Raw genomic sequence first — 17560 nt, 5'->3', positions numbered from 1 at the left:
CATGACAGACCTTGGAGTGCATGACAGACCATGGAGTGCATGACAGACCATGGAGTGCATGACAGACCTTGGAGTGCATGTCAGCCAATGCTCAACATCCAGAGAGCTGGTAGATGTCCAGTCGGAAGGTCAATAGGTCACAGACTAGTATGTTACATGATACTTAATGTTCAAGCCATTGGTTTAGAATGGGTCTAAGCTCAAAACATTTTGAAACGGACTGTTTGGAGTTTCCCTTGATATTCATCTGACACATTTCTGTGGTTTTTGAAAAACTGTCCGCCTTCGCTTTAGTGGTGGATTAATGGTTAAATGGAAAGAATTTCACAGTGGTTTGAATGCCATGAAAGCAATATCTGTTTGTGTCAATGTCAAGTGAATCCCCAGTAAAAATCCATTCACTTATATCCATGTATTGTTTGCTGGTTATAAAAAAACAGTCCATCAGTTGAGTAGTCCAAGGTCATCCAGACACATTGACCCTCTGTCTCTATCAGGCTTAATTCTCGCAAGGTCCTTCAATTGTGTCAGAGAGAAAAAAAGGGACAGCTAAGCAAGCCCATGCTAAATGCATCACAGATCTTCATGTGGATAATCCTCATTGACCAATGGTACCTTTCTTTGCTCTTGCTGCATGTTTTTTTTTTTTTACTGCTCTCGAGCGCTTGTGGTGGCTGACTGGTTCTGGTTGATTTTCTGCTGCAGCTGTCACTCCCTCCATGTCCATACCCAGCCGTTCCAGTAGCATCTCAGTCAGTCAGTCAGTGGTCTAGTTGGTCTCATAGATGTCCATTAGACTAATCTGCCATGGCCTGATATAGTCCAAAGTAAGCTGGGGGTTAAGCTGGGCACCAGTTTGTGCTCATTGTATAGATTTGTGTGTGGTGCAACCCCCCCTCCCCCATGCTTGGCACACAAATTCATGGCCTCTGTTAGCAGCAGCTTGGCCATCCATCCTACTTTCTCTGGACTGGCTGTGTGTAGGCCAATGTTTGGGTTCCTCCTTCAGTCCTAGTTGGCAGAACGTTTGTTCCTCTATGGCTCTTATTTGGCCCTGTGAGAAAGAAACAGGCTTTGTTTTAGAAACTGGAAAGTGAGACTGCAACTGTATATCCTAGCCTTGTTGGTGAGTCGCATTATAGGCGTATAACGTGATTCAAAATATGATATTCTCCTACAGTGCTGGCCATGTAAAGTTTCTCCTTTTCATTCAAATGCCAACTGTTTAGTCTACAGACATTGTCTGGGTTGCCATGGTAATGCCTGGCAAGGTTGAGCAGAAAGGCGGAGTGGGGACGCAGTCCATCTTTCCCCATGAGACACCCTATTGGACAAGGCCATGTCAAATATTGTGGAACCATGTCAGTTTTCCCTATTCTATTTCAATGGCTCTGGGGCTGTAGCCTTTTAGCCCGTAGTTGTATTGAGCCTAGGTGCTTTATTGGGATTGGAGCCTAGGTGATTTATTCTCAGTAGAGCCTAGGTGACTGCTTCTGTGTAGAGCCTAGGTGCCTGTTAATTAAAGGAGCAATTAACTGTGCCTATTACAGAAACATGGTAGCTTTGCTAACCCGTTCACCCCTCCCCCCCGCCCTCCTTATCTCCCTCTTAGGTGCTGACTGTTTTAGACCAGAGATGCAGGTCCCCCAATTTGGCGCTCCCCGGACCTGAAACTGGTGACGGGACTGAGGAGTGGACACAAACCAAAGACCCCCAGCAACCCCCAGCAGTGCTGGATGCAGCTGAATAACAAGCTGAGGAAGAGAAAAAGAAAGAGCATTTGATTATTCCGCTCCATTCAGAGGACTGCCATCCATGTGGTGGTATGATGAGACTGTGAGTCAGGAGAAACACAATCAGACGGGAGCGTAGTGATAAAGGGAGAGAAAGAAAGAAAGGCAAGAAAGGTAGAGGATTAAGGGTGCGAGGTGAGTATCTAGGTGCCCTCCTAACCCCTAGGTGGTAGCACCAGTCAGGGCAGCAAGATGACCAGCCTGTTCAGGCGCAGCAGCAGTAATGGAGGCTCCAGGGGAGGTGGAGGAGGAGGGGGAGGCAGTGGTGGTTCCACCCCAGGAGATCTCAACAACAGCCGGCCTAACCGACAAGTCCGGCGCCTGGAGTTCAACCAGGCCATGGAGGACTTCAAGATCATGTTCCCCACCATGGATTACGAGGTCATCGAGTGCGTCCTGCGTTCCAACAACGGGGCGGTGGACGCCACCATCGACCAGCTCCTCCAGATGAGTATCGACGGAGAGGGATCAGATGACAGCTCTGACTCCGATGACAGCATCCCACCAGAGGTCAGTCAGTGCAATAAAAATGGCAATAGTACTGTTTGTCCATCTTGAGACGCCATAGTGAAGATCCTTGCCAGCTGGTCAGCACATGCTCCGAGTATGCATCCTGTTTAAAGGTCTTCCTCACATCGGCTACAGAGAGCGAGATCACACAGTCGTCCAGAACAGCTGGTGTTCTTATGCATGGCTCAATGTTGCTTGCATCGAAGCGAGCGCAGAAGACATTTACCTTGTCTGTTAGGCTCATATCGCTGGGAAGCTCGTGGCTGGGTTTTCCGGTGTAATCTAAGATAGTTTGCAAGCCCTGACACATCAGTCGCGCATCAGAGCCAGCATAGTAAGATTCGATCTAAGTCCTGTATTGATGCTTTGCCTGTTTTGAATACTTGTCGGAGGTCATAGCGGGATTTCTTATATGTCCAGGTTAGTGTCACGCTCCTTGAAAGCGACAGCTCTAGCCTTTAACTCAGTGCGGATGTTGACTGTAATCCATAGCTTCTAGTTGGGGTGTGTACGTACGGCCACTGTGGGGACAAGGTCGTCAATGCACTTATTAATGAAGTCGGTGACTGATGTGGTAAACTCATCAATGTTATCTGATGAATCCCGGAACATATTCCAATCTGTGCTAGCAAAACAGTCCTGTAGCATAGAATCCGCTTCATCGGACCACTTCCATATTGAATGAGTCACTGGCACTTCCTGTTTGAGTTTTTGCTAGGAAGCAGAAGGATAGTGTTATGGTCTGATTTGCCAAAGGGAGGTGAAAGAAGGGCCTTGTATGCATTTCTGTTTGTGGAATTAAGATGATCTAGAGTTTTGTTACCTCTAGTTGCACAGGTGACATGCTGGTAAAAATTGTTAAACGGATTTAAGTTTCCCTGCAGTAAAATCACTGGCTATGAGAAATGCTGCCTCAATGTGCATTTTCTTGTTTGCTAATGGCTCAATGCAGCTCGTTGAGTGAGGTCTTTATGCCAGCATTGGTTTGTGGTGGTAAATAGACAGCTACGAAAAATATGGATGAGAACACTTTTGGTAAATTGTATGGTCTGCAGTTTAGCAGGTATTCTAACTCAGCCAAGCAAACCTTGAGACTTCCTTAACATTAGAGCTCACCCACCAGCTGTTGTTAACAAAGCGACACACTCATCATCCCTTCGTCTTACCCGAGTTTGCAGTCCTGTCTTGATGATGCATAGAAAAGCCAGAAAGATGTGTATTCATGTCCTCATTCAGCCACAACTCTCGGAAATGTAGGATTTTACAGTTTTTCAGGTCCTGTTGATAGGATAGTCTCTAACAGATCTCAACCAGTTTGTTCTCCAGTGTTGCACGTTTGCCAGTTGAATAGAGAGCAGTAGTTGTCTATTTGCTCGCCGACCTAGTCACGTCAGGGTTCTGGCTCGCCTGCCTCTCTTTCGCCACAGCTTCCTTTCGAGTCCCGGGGATTAGGGTCTGGTCCGGAGTAAGCAGAACATAGAAATGTTTGTCCAAATTGAGGTTAGTGATTGCTGTTCTGATGTTCCAAAGTTTTCTTTCATAGGAATTGATGGTAGAGACCTTATGTACAAAAAAAGTTAAGATCAGCTTAAAAAACACATGAAATAGCAGAATTGTCCAGGAGCACGTAAGACGGATGCTATGCACTGCATTGTTATCATGTTGGACGTAAAATACTGTAAAATCACCAGGAAAAGAGTAAGGTTGGACGGGATCCACATTTTCATAATATCATACCCTTTCTGTACCATACTGTGTACCATACCGTCATACCCTGTCTGTACCATACTATACTGTCATACCCTGTCTGTACCATACCCTTTCTGTACCATACCATACTGTCTGTACTGTACCATACTCATACCTTTCTGTACCATACTGTCTGTACTGTACCATACTGTCTGTACCATACCATACTGTCATACAATTTATGTATCGTACTGTCTCTACCATACTGTCATACCCTTTCTGTACCATACCATACTGTCTGTACTGTACCATACTGTCATATCTTTCTGTACCATATTGTCTCTACCATACTGTCATACCCTTTATGTACCATATTGTCTGTACCATACCATACTGTCATACCCTGTTTGTACCATACCATACTGTCAAACCCTTTCTGTACCATACTGTCTGAACCATACTGTACCATACCATACTGTCATACCCTTTCTGTACCATACTATACCATACTGTCATACCATGTATGTACCATAACATACTGTGTATACCATATCATACTGTCATACCCTTTCTGTACCATACTGTCTGTACCATACTGTCATACCCTTTCTGTACCATACCATACTCTCATACCCTGTTTGTACCATACTGTCATACCCTTTCTGTACCATACTGTCATACCCTTTTTGTGCCGTACCATACTGTCATACCCTTTCTGTGCCGTACCATACCGTCATACCCTTTCTGTACCATATCATACTGTCATACCCTTTCTGTACCATACCGTACTGTCATACGCTTTCTGTACTGTACCATACTATCTGTACCATACCATACTGTCATATTATTGTACCATACTGTCATTATTTCTATACCATACTGTATCATACTGTCATACCCTTTCTGTACCATACCGTACTGTCATACGCTTTCTGTACTGTACCATACTATCTGTACCATACCATACTGTCATATTATTGTACCATACTGTCATTATTTCTATACCATACTGTATCATACTGTCTTAACCATAACATAGTAATGACAATTACAACAATACTGAATGAACACTTATTTTAACTTAATATAATACATCAATAAAAATCCATTTAGCCTCAAATAAATAATGAAACATGTTCAATTTGGTTTAAATAATGCAAAAACAAAGTGTTGGAGAAGAAAGTAAAAGTGCAATATGTGCCATGTAAAAAAGCTAACGTTTAAGTTCCTTGCTCAGAACATGAGAACATATGAAAGCTGGTGGTTCCTTTTAACATGAGACTTCAATATTCCAAGTTAAGAGGTTTTAGGTTATATAGTATTTAAAGGACTATTTCTCTCTATACCATTTGTATTTCATATACCTTTTGACTATTGGATGTTCTTATAGGCACTTTAGTATTGCCAGTGTAACAGTATAGCTTCTGTCCCTCTCCTCGCCCCTACCTGGGCTCGAACCAGGAACACATCGACAACAGCCACCCTCGAAGCATCGTTACCCATCGCTCCTCAAAAGCCGCGGCCCTTGCAGAGCAAGGGGAACAACTACTCCAAATCTCAGAGCGAGTGACGTTTGAAACGCTATTAGCGCGCACCCTGCTAACTAGCTAGCCATTTCACATCGGTTACACCAGCCATTAGGCTGATAGGCTTGAAGTCATAAACAGCGCTGTGCTTGCGAAGAGCTGCTGGCAAAACGCACTAAAGTGCTGTTTGAATTTATGCTTACGAGCCTGCTGCTGCCTACCACTGCTCAGACTGCTCTATCAAATATCAAATCATTGACTTAATTATAACAATAACACACAGAAATATGAGCCTTTGGTCATTAATATGGTCGATTCCGGAAACTGTCATTTCGAAAACAAAATGTTTATTATTTCAGTGAAATACGGAACGGTTCCGTATTTTATCTAACGGCTGGCATCCATACGTCTAAATATTCCTGTTACATTGCACAACCTTCAATGTTATGTCATAATTACGTACAATTCTGGCAAATTAGTTCGCCAGGTGGCCCAAACTGTTGCATATACCCTGACTCTGCGTGCAATGAACTCGAGAAGTGACACAATTTCACCTGGTTAATATTGCCTGCTAACCTGGATTTCTTTTAGCTAAATATGCAGGTTTAAAAATATATACTTATATGTATTGATTTTAAGTAAGGCATTGATGTTTATGGTTAGGCACAGTCGTGCAACGAATTTCATCCCCCGTTTGGCGAAGTTGGCTGTCTTTGTTAGGAAGAAATAGTCTTCACGCTGTTCGCAACGAGCCAGGCGGCACAAACTGCTGCATATACCCTGACTCTGTTGCAAGAGAAGTGACACCTAGTTTACCTAGTTAAAAGAAATTCATGTTAGCAGGCAATATTAACTAAATATGCAGGTTTAAAAATATGGTACACGTTGGAGCAACAACAGGCCTTTTTGCGAAATAGCATCAATTATATGCAACGCAGGACACGCTAGATAAACTAGTAATATCATCAACCATGTGTAGTTAACTAGTGATTAGGATTGATTGATTGTTTTTATAATATAAGTTTAATGCTAGCTAGCAACTTACCTTCTTTTTGCATTCGCGTAACAGGCAGGCTCCTCGTGGAGTGCAATGAGAGGCAGGTGGTTAGAGCGTTGGACTAGTTAACTGTAAGGTTGCAAGATTGAATCCCCGAGCTGACAAGGTAAAAATCTGTCATTCTGCCCCTGAACAAGGCAGTTAACGAGGTTAAGTTAAATAAGAATGTTAACCCACTGTTCCTAGGCCGTCATTGAAAATAAGAATGTTCTTAACTGAAATACTATACTGTCTGTACCATAACTTATCCTTTCTGTAACATACTGAGGTATACGGTATTCCCGGAAGTGCCCACAAAAGACGCTATTGTCACGATTGTCGTAAGAAGCGGACCAAAGTGCAGCGTGGTGTGAATCCATTATTTTATTGAATGACGAAAAACACAAAGAACACTTGAACAAAAACAACAAAACAAACGTGACGCTATGATAACGAGTGCTGACACAGGCAACTACACATAGACAATAACCCACGAAATACCCAAAGAAGATGGCTGCCTAAAGATGGTTCCCAATCAGAGACAACGATAAACACCTGCCTCTAATTGAGAACCAATCTAGGCAACCAGAGACCAACATAAACACCTAGCTGAAAACAACCCCATAAATCTACAAAAAACCCTAGACAGTACAAACACCCTAGAATGAGACAAAAACACTCATATCACCCATGTCACACCCTGACCTTACCAAAATAATAAAGAAAACAAAGAATACTAAGGTCAGGGCGTGACAGCTATATCTTAAATTAAATAAATTGGGCAACATGGATCTTGATCCAGGAAAGGGATGGATTTGTTTCTGCTGTAAGCAAGAAGCTTGATCTTGCCATCTAACCACTTATCTAGCAAGTTAGCAAACCAAATGCAAAGCTGAAGCCCTGAGCTGGATGTAATTTATTTGGCACATCTATGATAGTTAACTTATAGTTAGTTATAAGCAGTGGTGTAGCACGTGCTGACGGTATGATTTACGGTATTGAAAATCATACCAACTGTATGCCTAAATCCCCCAGTATACGGTATATCACCGAAGTTTAGCGCAAATATCTTCTTTATTTAGGAAATATGTTCACAAGTATTCCCACGCATATATAGAAAGGCATATGTGATCATATCTCAACTGTAATAAAGGTTTGAAATGATTATGTTTTTGTAAAATACTATATCTGTTTGGGATTCTTGCGGTTAATTTGCAGTCTACAAATTATTTATAGCTATGTTCTGACCATCTGCTCAAGGAAAAATGGGCCCATGGCTGAATGTAATTGGGGACCGCTGGTCCACATCCTCTGCTGGCCTCCCTCCCCTCCTGTTCTTGTTGTAGTCTAGGTATTAATCAATAATAAATAATACATTATGTACCACTACCACACACAGAAAAGAAAGGAACTGCAACCCATCTCATCTCACTAGAATATAAATAGTAAAGGCAGCACTAATGCCTAAAAGTAATGCTGTTTGTGTGCTCAAGTTACCGTATCAGACACTAACCTAACCAGCTTCTTTCTTAAAACTGAAATTATTTATCTTACTGACATGACTGATTTTAAATTGATAAATGTGTATGAATGTTATTGATCAGGGACGTGCTCTATCTTTTTCTTGCTCTCCTCCATTCCCCGGGCCAGGTTCTGGAGAGGACATTAGAACCGGACAGTTCTGACGAGGAACCGCCTCCTGTCTACTCACCGCCCACTTATGACATGCACATCTATGACAGGAAGTACCCAGAGGCCCCGCCCACTCCTCCACCAAGGTAAATTGTCATACAATCAGAGGAGGCTGGAGGGAAAGTGCTATAGGACAAGCTCACTGTAATGACTCGAATGGAAAGAATTGTGTCAAGCACATTGTTTCCATGTGTTTGTGTTTGGTACCATTCCATTTATTCCATTCCAGCCAATACAATGAGCCTGTCCTCCTATATACCAGCCTCCCACTAGCCTTCTCTGTACTATACTATACAGTTCAGCAGATCTAAGAATTGCCCGGAGTGGTAATCCTTTAATCCTGTATAGAATATGTGCATCTCAAACATGAATACTGATTACTTTATGAAAGGGAGGAAGGAAGGATGTGTGTTTTTAAAAAACCCAACAGGACATTTTGTTCACATGCAATCCCCTAGCCTGTACTCTTTTTAAAGCCCAGAGGAAGTGGTCCTATGGGGCTCTGGGATTTACATGCTCTGAATTAGGAGCAGAGGTCTGTTGATGTCACAGTTGACCACATGCTCTTATTGTTAGTCAATGCTCCACCTGGTGGCCTTTTTAAGGACTGCAATGCTGTCTCAAGCTGGTGTGTGTGTGTGTGTGTGTGTGTGTGTGTGTGTGTGTGTGTGTGTGTGTGTGTGTGTGTGTGTGTGTAATTAGTGCTTGTGTATCACTGGACCAGTTAATAACAAACCTCCATGTATTTTAATTTTCTTCAAGCCCAAGATTCTATGATTCAAGATCATGGCCACATTTCTTCTGCTTCACACCACCAGCTAAGAGATTCAGTTATCAAATCAAATCTTATTTGTCACATACACTGCTCAAAGATGATTTTATTGTAAAGACAAACAGACATTCATTATTATTTGTGTTTTCATGCATTGCTTACTTTTCACAGCATCAGTACGCAATGTATGACGTGTGCATTTAGTTTAATTATAGTATGACATGGCATATGAATCTCTATCTAGTCTGACCGTAACCTTTTTTTGACCCTTGTCTGACCTAGGTTTGAGGCTCAGCCACCTCCAGGTCACCGGCAGGTCCGCAGCTTCAGGAACTGGAATCCGCCATTGCTTGGCAACCTTCCAGATGATTTTCTGCGGATCCTGCCACAGCAACTGGACAGTATACAGGTTGAAGAAAGAACGAACATAACAGTTCAGAATGGCAAATTTGCCATGGCGTGGACTAAATTTACCTTTTCTTCTCCCAGTATAACAACACACATATATACACACACATATACACACATACACAGTAGATGTGAAGAAAACCACACACAAAAAACATTAGCACTATGACATTTTTTTATTTTTTACCTTTTTTTCTCCCCAACTTCATGGTATCCAATTGGTAGTTAGTCTTGTCTCATTGCTGCAACTCCCGTACGGACTCGGGAGAGGCGAAGGTCGAGAGCCGTGCGTCCACCCAACCAAGCCGCACTGCTTCTTGACACAATGCCCACTTAACCCTGAAGCCAGCCGCACCAATGTGTCGGAGGAAACACCGTACACCTGGTGTCAGCATGCACTGCGCCCGGCCCACCACAGGAGTTGCTGTTGCGCAATGGGACAAGAACATCCCTGCCGGCCAAACCCTCCCCTAACCCGGACGACGCTGGGCTAATTGTGCTCTGCCCCATGGGTCTCCCGGTCACGGCCGGCTGCGACAGAGCCTGGACTCGAACCCAGAGTGGCACAGCCTTAGACCTCTGCGCCACTCGGGAGGCCCCTATTTATTTTTATTTTACCTTTATTTAGCAAGGCAAGTCAGTTAAGAACAAACTCTTATTTTCAATGACGGCCTAGGAACTGCCTTGTTCAGGGGCAGAACAACAGATTTTTACCTTGTCAGCTCGGGAATTCGATCTTGCAACCTTCCGGTTACTAGTCCAACGCTCTAACCACTAGGCTACCTGCCGCCCCATAATGACATCATCATTAACAGCAGAGTGACATCCTGCTTACAGAAATAAATAGTAACTAAATTAAACCTCTCTTTCTCCATCTCTCCTCCTCTAGGGCTCACAGAGCAGTCTGTCCCAGCCTTCTTCCTCCTCCTCTCTGTCTTCCATTGCCCAGCAGACGGCCCAGGGAGGTATCTCCAGGCCAGGGGCTGGTGGCGCCCTAGGGGCCCCTGGGGGGCCAGGTGGTGCCGAGGGCGTGGAGGGGGCAGGCACGGAGCAAGAGCGTAAACTGAAACAGTACCTGGATGATGAGCGCATCGCCCTGTTCCTCCAGAACGAGGAGTTCATGAGGGAGCTGCAGCGCAACCGCGAGTTCCTCGTCGCCCTAGAGAGAGGTGTGCGTGTGTGTGTGTGTGTCACATACAGATATATGCATACATGGTCACCTGCATGATATACTTTAACCTGTTGCGACGACCAAACCCGGATCCGGGATTCTATTTATAGACCTAAGCTCATTACCATAACGCAACGTTAACTATTCATGAAAATCGCAAATGAAATGAAATAAATATGCTAGCTCTCAAGCTTAGCCTTTTGTTAACAACACTGTCATCTCAGATTTTCAAAATATGCTTTTCAACCATAGGAAAACAATCATTTGTGTAACAGTAGCTAGCTAGCGTAGCATTTAGCGTTAGCATTAGCGTTAGCATTAGCGTTAGCATTTAGCAGGCAACTATCACAAAAACAAGTAAAGCCTTCAAATAAAATAACTTACCTTTGAAGAACTTCTGATGTTTTCAATGAGGAGACTCTCAGTTAGATAGCAGATGCTCCGTTTTTCCAAAAAGATTCCTTGTGTATTAGAAATAGCTCCGTTTTGTACATCACATTTGGCTACCAAAAAAAAAAAAAAAATAAAAAAAAAAAACGAAAATTCAGCCCTCAAAACGCAAACTTTTTTCCAAATTAACTCCATAATATCGACTGAAACATGGCAAACGTGGTTTAGAATCAATCCTCAAGGTGTTTTTCCACATATCTCTTCAATGATATATCCTTCGTGGAAGCCTGGTTTCTCCTTGCTCTCAAATGGAAAAATAATTGCACCTGGCTTTACGCTCCAATTTCGACGCAGGGACACCAGGCGGACACTTGGAAAATGTAGTCTCTTATGGTCAATCTTCCAATGATATGCCTACAAATACGTCACAATGCTGCTAACACTTTGGGGGAACGACAGAAAGTGTAGGCTCATTCCTTGCGCAATCACAGCCATATAAGGAGACAATGGAAAACAGAGCTTCAGAAATTCTGCTCATTTCCTGGTTGATGCATCATCTTGGTTTCGCCTGTAGAATGAGTTCTGGGGCACTTACAGACAATATCTTTGCAGATTCTGAAACTTCAGAGTGTTTTCTTTCAAAAACTGTCAAGAATATGCATAGTCGAGCATCTTTTCGTGACAAAATATCGCGCTTAAAACGGGAACGTTTTTTATCCAAAAATGAAATAGCGCCCCTAGAGATCAAAGAGGTTAACACACTCAATACATGTTCAGGACACAGTAGGCTAGAACAGTAGTCAAGTTTATGCTTTCTCCGGAGCAAGTCAGCCACTGTTGAAAATACTCCTCTTTCTTTCATTATATGCTAGTTACAAAGTCCCTTTTGTATCTTATGATGCGTCATCCTACAATAGTATACATTTGGGAACCATGTCTCACTTCATAAATGTTTCTTAGTGTCCCGTATTGCATCATAACATCCAGCTTTCTCTGTTTTAGATCGCTTGAAGTATGAATCAAAGAAATCCAAGTCCAATCATTCATCCACTCACATGGAGAATTCCACAGCAGGTAGATATCATTCATAAGCTTCACCAGTAAATGTGTGTGTGGGTGCTCATTCTTATTCAAACACACAATAGGCCTACACATTTCAATGACTTGGTTTGTTTTGATAACTTCACTTTATCACATCCCACATCTAACCACCTATCTTTATCACTTGCTAAGACTAGGTTTGGTGAAATCTTCTCCAAGTAGTTGTTGACACAATAAATAGCTTTCTCTGGAGTGATTAACTTAGTATTTTATTAGGATCCCCAATTAGCCACTGCCAGGAAACAGTGATTTACATAACATTACATAATAATACAAAATATATTTTTTTAAATATCTGTCTTTTCACAGTCCCCGTCATTCCGTAAGATGTTCTTTTTTATCTGTTTTTTTATTTGGTTGTATTGCTAGCTTGAGTTACCTGGGTCATGGCTCTATTTAATACTGTGCATTTCCCAGCCTCTGTTCTGGACCTGGGGACTGTAAAGAGACCTCTGGCTGCATGTCTTGTTTGGTACCGATGAGTGTCCTAACGGTGTTCCAACTGCTTGAACAGACAGTTCAGTACCTTTTTAACCCATCAACACCTCCCACAAAGACCAATAGTGATGCAGTCAATCTCTCCTCAACTTTGACATGCGTACCACTGACATTCACCCTCCATGTAAATCTTCATGGAATACATGCTGCTCTGTTCTGGAACCAATTGCAATCCAACTCATCCCAAACCATCTCAATTGGGTTGAGGTCGGGTGATTGTGGAGCCCAGGTCATCTGATGCAGCACTCCACCACCCTCCTTCTTGGTCAAATAGCTCCCACACAGCCTGGAGGTGTGTTGGGTCATTGTCCTGTTCAAAAACAAATTTCAGTTCCACTAAGCGCAAACCAGAAGGGATGGCGTATCGCTGCAGAATGCTGTGGTAGCCATGCTGGTTAAGTGTGCCTTGAATTCTAAATAAATCACCAACAGTGTCACCAGCAAAGCACCCCCACACCTCCTCCATGCTTCACGGTGGGAACCACACCTGATCATCCATTCACCTACTCTGCGTCTCCCAAAGACACGTTGGTTGGAATCAAAAATCTCAAATTTGGACTCATCGGACCAAAGGACAGATTTCTACCGGTCTAATCTCCATTGTTCGTGTTTCTTGGCCCAAGCAAGTCTCTTCTTCTTATTGGTGTCCTTTAGTAGTGTTTACTTTGCAGCAATTTGACCATGAAGGCCTGATTGAATCAGTCTCCTCTGAACAGTTGATGTTGAGATTGGAGGTCGACCAATTAATCGGAATGGCCGATTAATTAGGGCCGATTTCAAGTTTTCATAACAATCGGAAATTGGTATTTTTGGACGCCAATTTTTGCCTATTTATTATTATTTATTTTTTTACAAATGTATTTAACGAGGCAAGTCAGTTAAGAACACATTCTTATTCTCAATGACAACCTATGAACGGTGGGTTAACTGGCCTTGTTCGGGGGCAGAACGACAGATTTTCACCTTGTCAGCTCGGGGATTCAGTCTTGCAACCTTACAGTTAACTAGTCCAACACTCTAACCACCTGCCTCACGAGGAGCCTGCCTGTTACGCGAATGCAGTAAGAAGCCAAGGTAAGTTGCTAGCTGGCATTAGACTTATCTTACAAAAAACAATCGATCAATCATAATCACTAGTTAACGACACATGGTTGATGATATTACTAGTTTATCTAGCGTGTCCTGCGTTGCATATAATCGATGCAGTGCGCATTCGCGAAAAAGGACTGTCGTTGCTCCAACGTGTACCTAACCATAAACATCAATGCCTTTCTTAAAATCAATACACATAAGTATATATTTTTAAACCTGCATATTTAGCTAAAAGAAAGGTTAGCAGGCAATATTAACCAGGTGAAATTGTGTCACTTCTCTTGCGTTCATTGCACGCAGAGTCAGGTATATGCAACAGTTTGGGCCGTCTGGCTCATTGCGAACTAATTTACCAGAATTTTACATAATTATGACATAACATTGAAGGTTGTGCAATGTAACAGCAATATTTAGACTTAGGGATGCCATCTGTTAGATAAAATACTGAACGGTTCCGTATTTCACTGATTTCACTGATTCAAAGTGATAGTTTCCGGATTCGACCATATTATTGACTTGAGGCTCATATTTCTGTGTGTTATTATGTTATAATTAAGTCTGTGATTTGATAGCGCAGTCTGACTGAGCGATGGTAGGCACCAGCAGGCTCGTAAGCGTTCATTCAAACAGCACTTTAGTGCGTTTTGCCAGCATCTCTTCGCAATGCTTCAAGCATTGCGCTGTTTATGACTTCAAGCCTATGAACTCCCGAGATTAGGCTGGTGTAACCGATGTGAAATGGCTATCTAGTTAGCGGGGTGCGCGCTAATAGCGTTTCAAACGTCACTCGCTCTGAGACTTAGAGTAGTTGTTCCCCTTGCTCTGCATGGGTAATGCTGCTTCGAGGGTGGCTGTTGTCGATGTGTTCCTGGTTCGAGCCCAAAACATCTTATCTGGGAATATTGAAGACTCATGTTAAAAGGATCCACCAGCTTTCATATGTTCTCATGTTCTGAGCAAGGAACTTAAACGTTAGCTTTCTTACATGGCACATATTGCACTTTAACTTTCTTGGTTTTTGCATTATTTAAACCAAATTGAACATATTTCATTATTTATTTGGGGCTAAATTGATTTTATTGATGTATTATATTAAGTTAAAATAAGTGTTCATTCAGTATTGTTGTAATTGTCATTATTACAAATAAATAAATAAAAATCGTCCGAATAATCGGTATCAGCTTTTTTTTGGTCCTCCAATAATCGGCATCGGCGTTGAAAAATCATAATCGGTCGACCTCTAGTTGAAATGTTTCTGTTACTTGAACTCTGAAGCATTTATTTGGACTGCAATTTCTGAGGCTGGTAACTCTAATGAACTTATCCTCTGCAGCAGAAGTAATTCTAGGTCTTCCTTTCCTGTGGTGGTCCTCATGAGAGCCAGTTTCGTCATAGCTCTTGATGGTTTTTACAACTGCACTTGAAGAAACTTTCAAAGTTCTTGAAGATTTCCGCATTGACTGATCTTCATGTCTTAAAGTAATGATGGAATGTCGTTTCTCTTTGCTTATTTGAGCTGTTATTGCCATAATATCGACTTGGTCTTTTACCAAATAGGGCTATCTTCTGTATACCACCCCTACCTTGTCACAACACAACTGATTGGCTCAAACACATTAAGAAGGAAATTCCACAAATTAACTTTAACAAGGCACACCTCATGAAGCTGGTTGAGAGAATGCCAAGAGTGTGCAAAGCTGTCATCAAGGCAAAGTGTGGCTACTTTGAATAATTACAAATATAACATATATTTTGATTTGTACAACACTTTTTTTGGTTACTACATCATTCCATATGTGTTATTTCATAGTTATGATGTCTTCACTATTATTCTACAGTGTATAAAATAGTCAAAACAAAGAAAAACCCTTGAATGAGTAGGTGTGTCCAAAGTTTTGACTGGTACTGTATATCCTTCTTTGCCGCACATGACCACACAACTGGGCAGTAGTTCAGGTGTGACAAAACATTGACAGACCTCTTCCCATTTTAGAAACCATTGAGTCTAATTGTTTTGACCATGACAACTTGCTGTCTAGGGTTACTCCGAGCAGTTTAGTCTCCTCAACTTGCTCAATCGCCACATTATTCAATAATAGATCCTAGATAAGGTTGAGTGGGTGATTTGTCCCAAAAACTTTTTAGTTTGAGATTGCTAATCTTGGCCAACGGAATTACATTTGCCTTCCTTCAGGCCTGAGGGCACAGGCACACACTGTCTTCTGGGATTAAATTGAAGATGTGGCAGAAAGGTGCAAACATGTATTCCTTTATCAACTTCAGCAATTTACCATCCATGTTGTCGGTACCGGGGGGCTTGTCCTTATTTATAGAGTGCAACAAGTTTTTCACCTCTTCCACCCCAACTTTGCAGAACTCAAAACTACAGTGCTTGACTTTCATTATTTGGTCCGTTATGCATGAATATGAAGGCTCAGCGTTTGTTGTTTGCATGTCATGCTTAAGTTAGCAAATCTTGTCAACAAAAATGGTTGGCAATATCCAAGGGTTTTGTTATGAACAAGCCATCCGTTTCAATGAAGGTTGGTGCTGAGTTTGCTTTTTTTGCCTGGAATTTCATTTAAAGTACTCCAGAGATTTTTACTATCATTCTTTATATAATTTACCTTTGTTAAATAGTAAAAACATTTTTTTTAACTACAAGTTTTGTTTAGATTCCATCAAGTCTTAAAGTTCCCAGATATTTTTTTTTACGACAACCACAGTAACCAATTAAGACTTTACATGGTCAAATCAAAAATGGTTGAAGTAACTTGTTGGTCGACTACTCAGGTTCATTATTTGTGCATGTGTGTTCTTGTGTTCGTACAGTATGTGTGAGCACATGGTGTGTGTGTGTGTGTGTATTATATGTTTGTCTTTTACAACTTCTTTCTTTGTTTCCAGGAGAGCACTGTGCGTCAGGGTCGATGGAGGCTTGTACTGCTGTGTCAGATGACGCCATGTTTAGAGACAAACTCAAACACATGGGCAAATGTAAGACAACCTCTACACATTATTACCATCCCGTGTCTTTCTGGCAATGGCTTGTTAACTAACTCAATCATGAGAACAGCATACATAGGCAAACCCTTTTTTACAATCCTTGGTTTTGGTCATTTATTTTGTGATGATACTGTTGTCTCTCCCACCTAGCAACAAGAAAGAAGCTGTTTGAAATCGCCAGATCATTCTCTGACAAGACAAAGAGAAGAAAGTTAAAAAGAAGAACGCTCCTGAAGCACCAGTCGTATCCTTCATTGCCAGTCGATTCTAATTTCCAATCAGAAACATTAGATGGGTTCCATTTTGCAGTGTTTTATAGAACTCAATGATCACGTACCACATACTGTATAATACAGATGTCCAGTGCTTTTGGTAATTTTCAGACCCCTTTTGTTAGGTTTCCACCTTTTGTTAGGTTTCCACCTTTTGTTAGGTTACAGCCTTATCATTTTCTAATTTATCAAAAATAAACATCAGGGGGGATGGTAGGGGACGCCATGTGTGACTGACGTGTTCTCCGTTTGCTCCCGTGGTATTCTTAAAGTTTATGTGAATTCTGCAGCAGAACCGTATTTATTTTCAAATATTAATTTGGTGATCCCTTTCCGTAAAAACCAAGACTACTTTTCTTCCGAATGTCAGCATGTCGACCAAACATAAGGCCAAGAGCATGACTTTGAGAAAACCCGGCCTACAAGACCCGCTCTCATCACCGCCCTCCCCTGAGTCTGAGGGCCCGGGGACGCACACTTTACACGGGGGCGCGGCTTGGCCTGGCGGCGCTGAAATGAACATTCTCGAGGCCATCAGGCTACTACGCTCTGAGATAGTTGAAATGAAAACACAGGTGGTTGCTACGATTGAGGCCAGAATACA

The 17560-nt window shown here is 42.1% G+C and overlaps 1 protein-coding gene across 8 annotated transcripts in view; it reads left to right on the top strand.

Annotated features, from left to right (window-relative positions):
• LOC139385503 (CUE domain-containing protein 1-like) overlaps positions 1–17560 on the top strand; it is a 60894-nt gene that overhangs the window by 30331 nt on the left and 13003 nt on the right. For 7 of the 8 annotated variants that reach the window (XR_011628959.1, XM_071130614.1, XM_071130613.1 and 4 more), the window contains exons 2-8: positions 1613–2303; positions 8205–8332; positions 9301–9427; positions 10316–10595; positions 11990–12061; positions 16586–16675; positions 16835–16928. Coding sequence is in view for 7 of the 8 variants with exons in the window: in XM_071130614.1 (XP_070986715.1) it covers positions 1986–2303; positions 8205–8332; positions 9301–9427; positions 10316–10595; positions 11990–12061; positions 16586–16675; positions 16835–16928 (1109 nt within the window). In the remaining variant the exon portion in view is untranslated. Of the gene's footprint in view, positions 1–1612; positions 2304–8204; positions 8333–9300; positions 9428–10315; positions 10596–11989; positions 12062–16585; positions 16676–16834; positions 17156–17560 lie in introns of those variants that run through there. The other variant, XM_071130616.1, reaches the window with a different exon arrangement.

The sequence above is a fragment of the Oncorhynchus clarkii genome, chromosome 27 (genome assembly GCF_045791955.1).
Source record: "Oncorhynchus clarkii lewisi isolate Uvic-CL-2024 chromosome 27, UVic_Ocla_1.0, whole genome shotgun sequence".
Lineage (NCBI taxonomy): Eukaryota > Metazoa > Chordata > Actinopteri > Salmoniformes > Salmonidae > Oncorhynchus > Oncorhynchus clarkii.
Note: the sequence above shows the minus strand (reverse complement) of the source record. Positions and strands in the feature narration are given on the sequence as shown.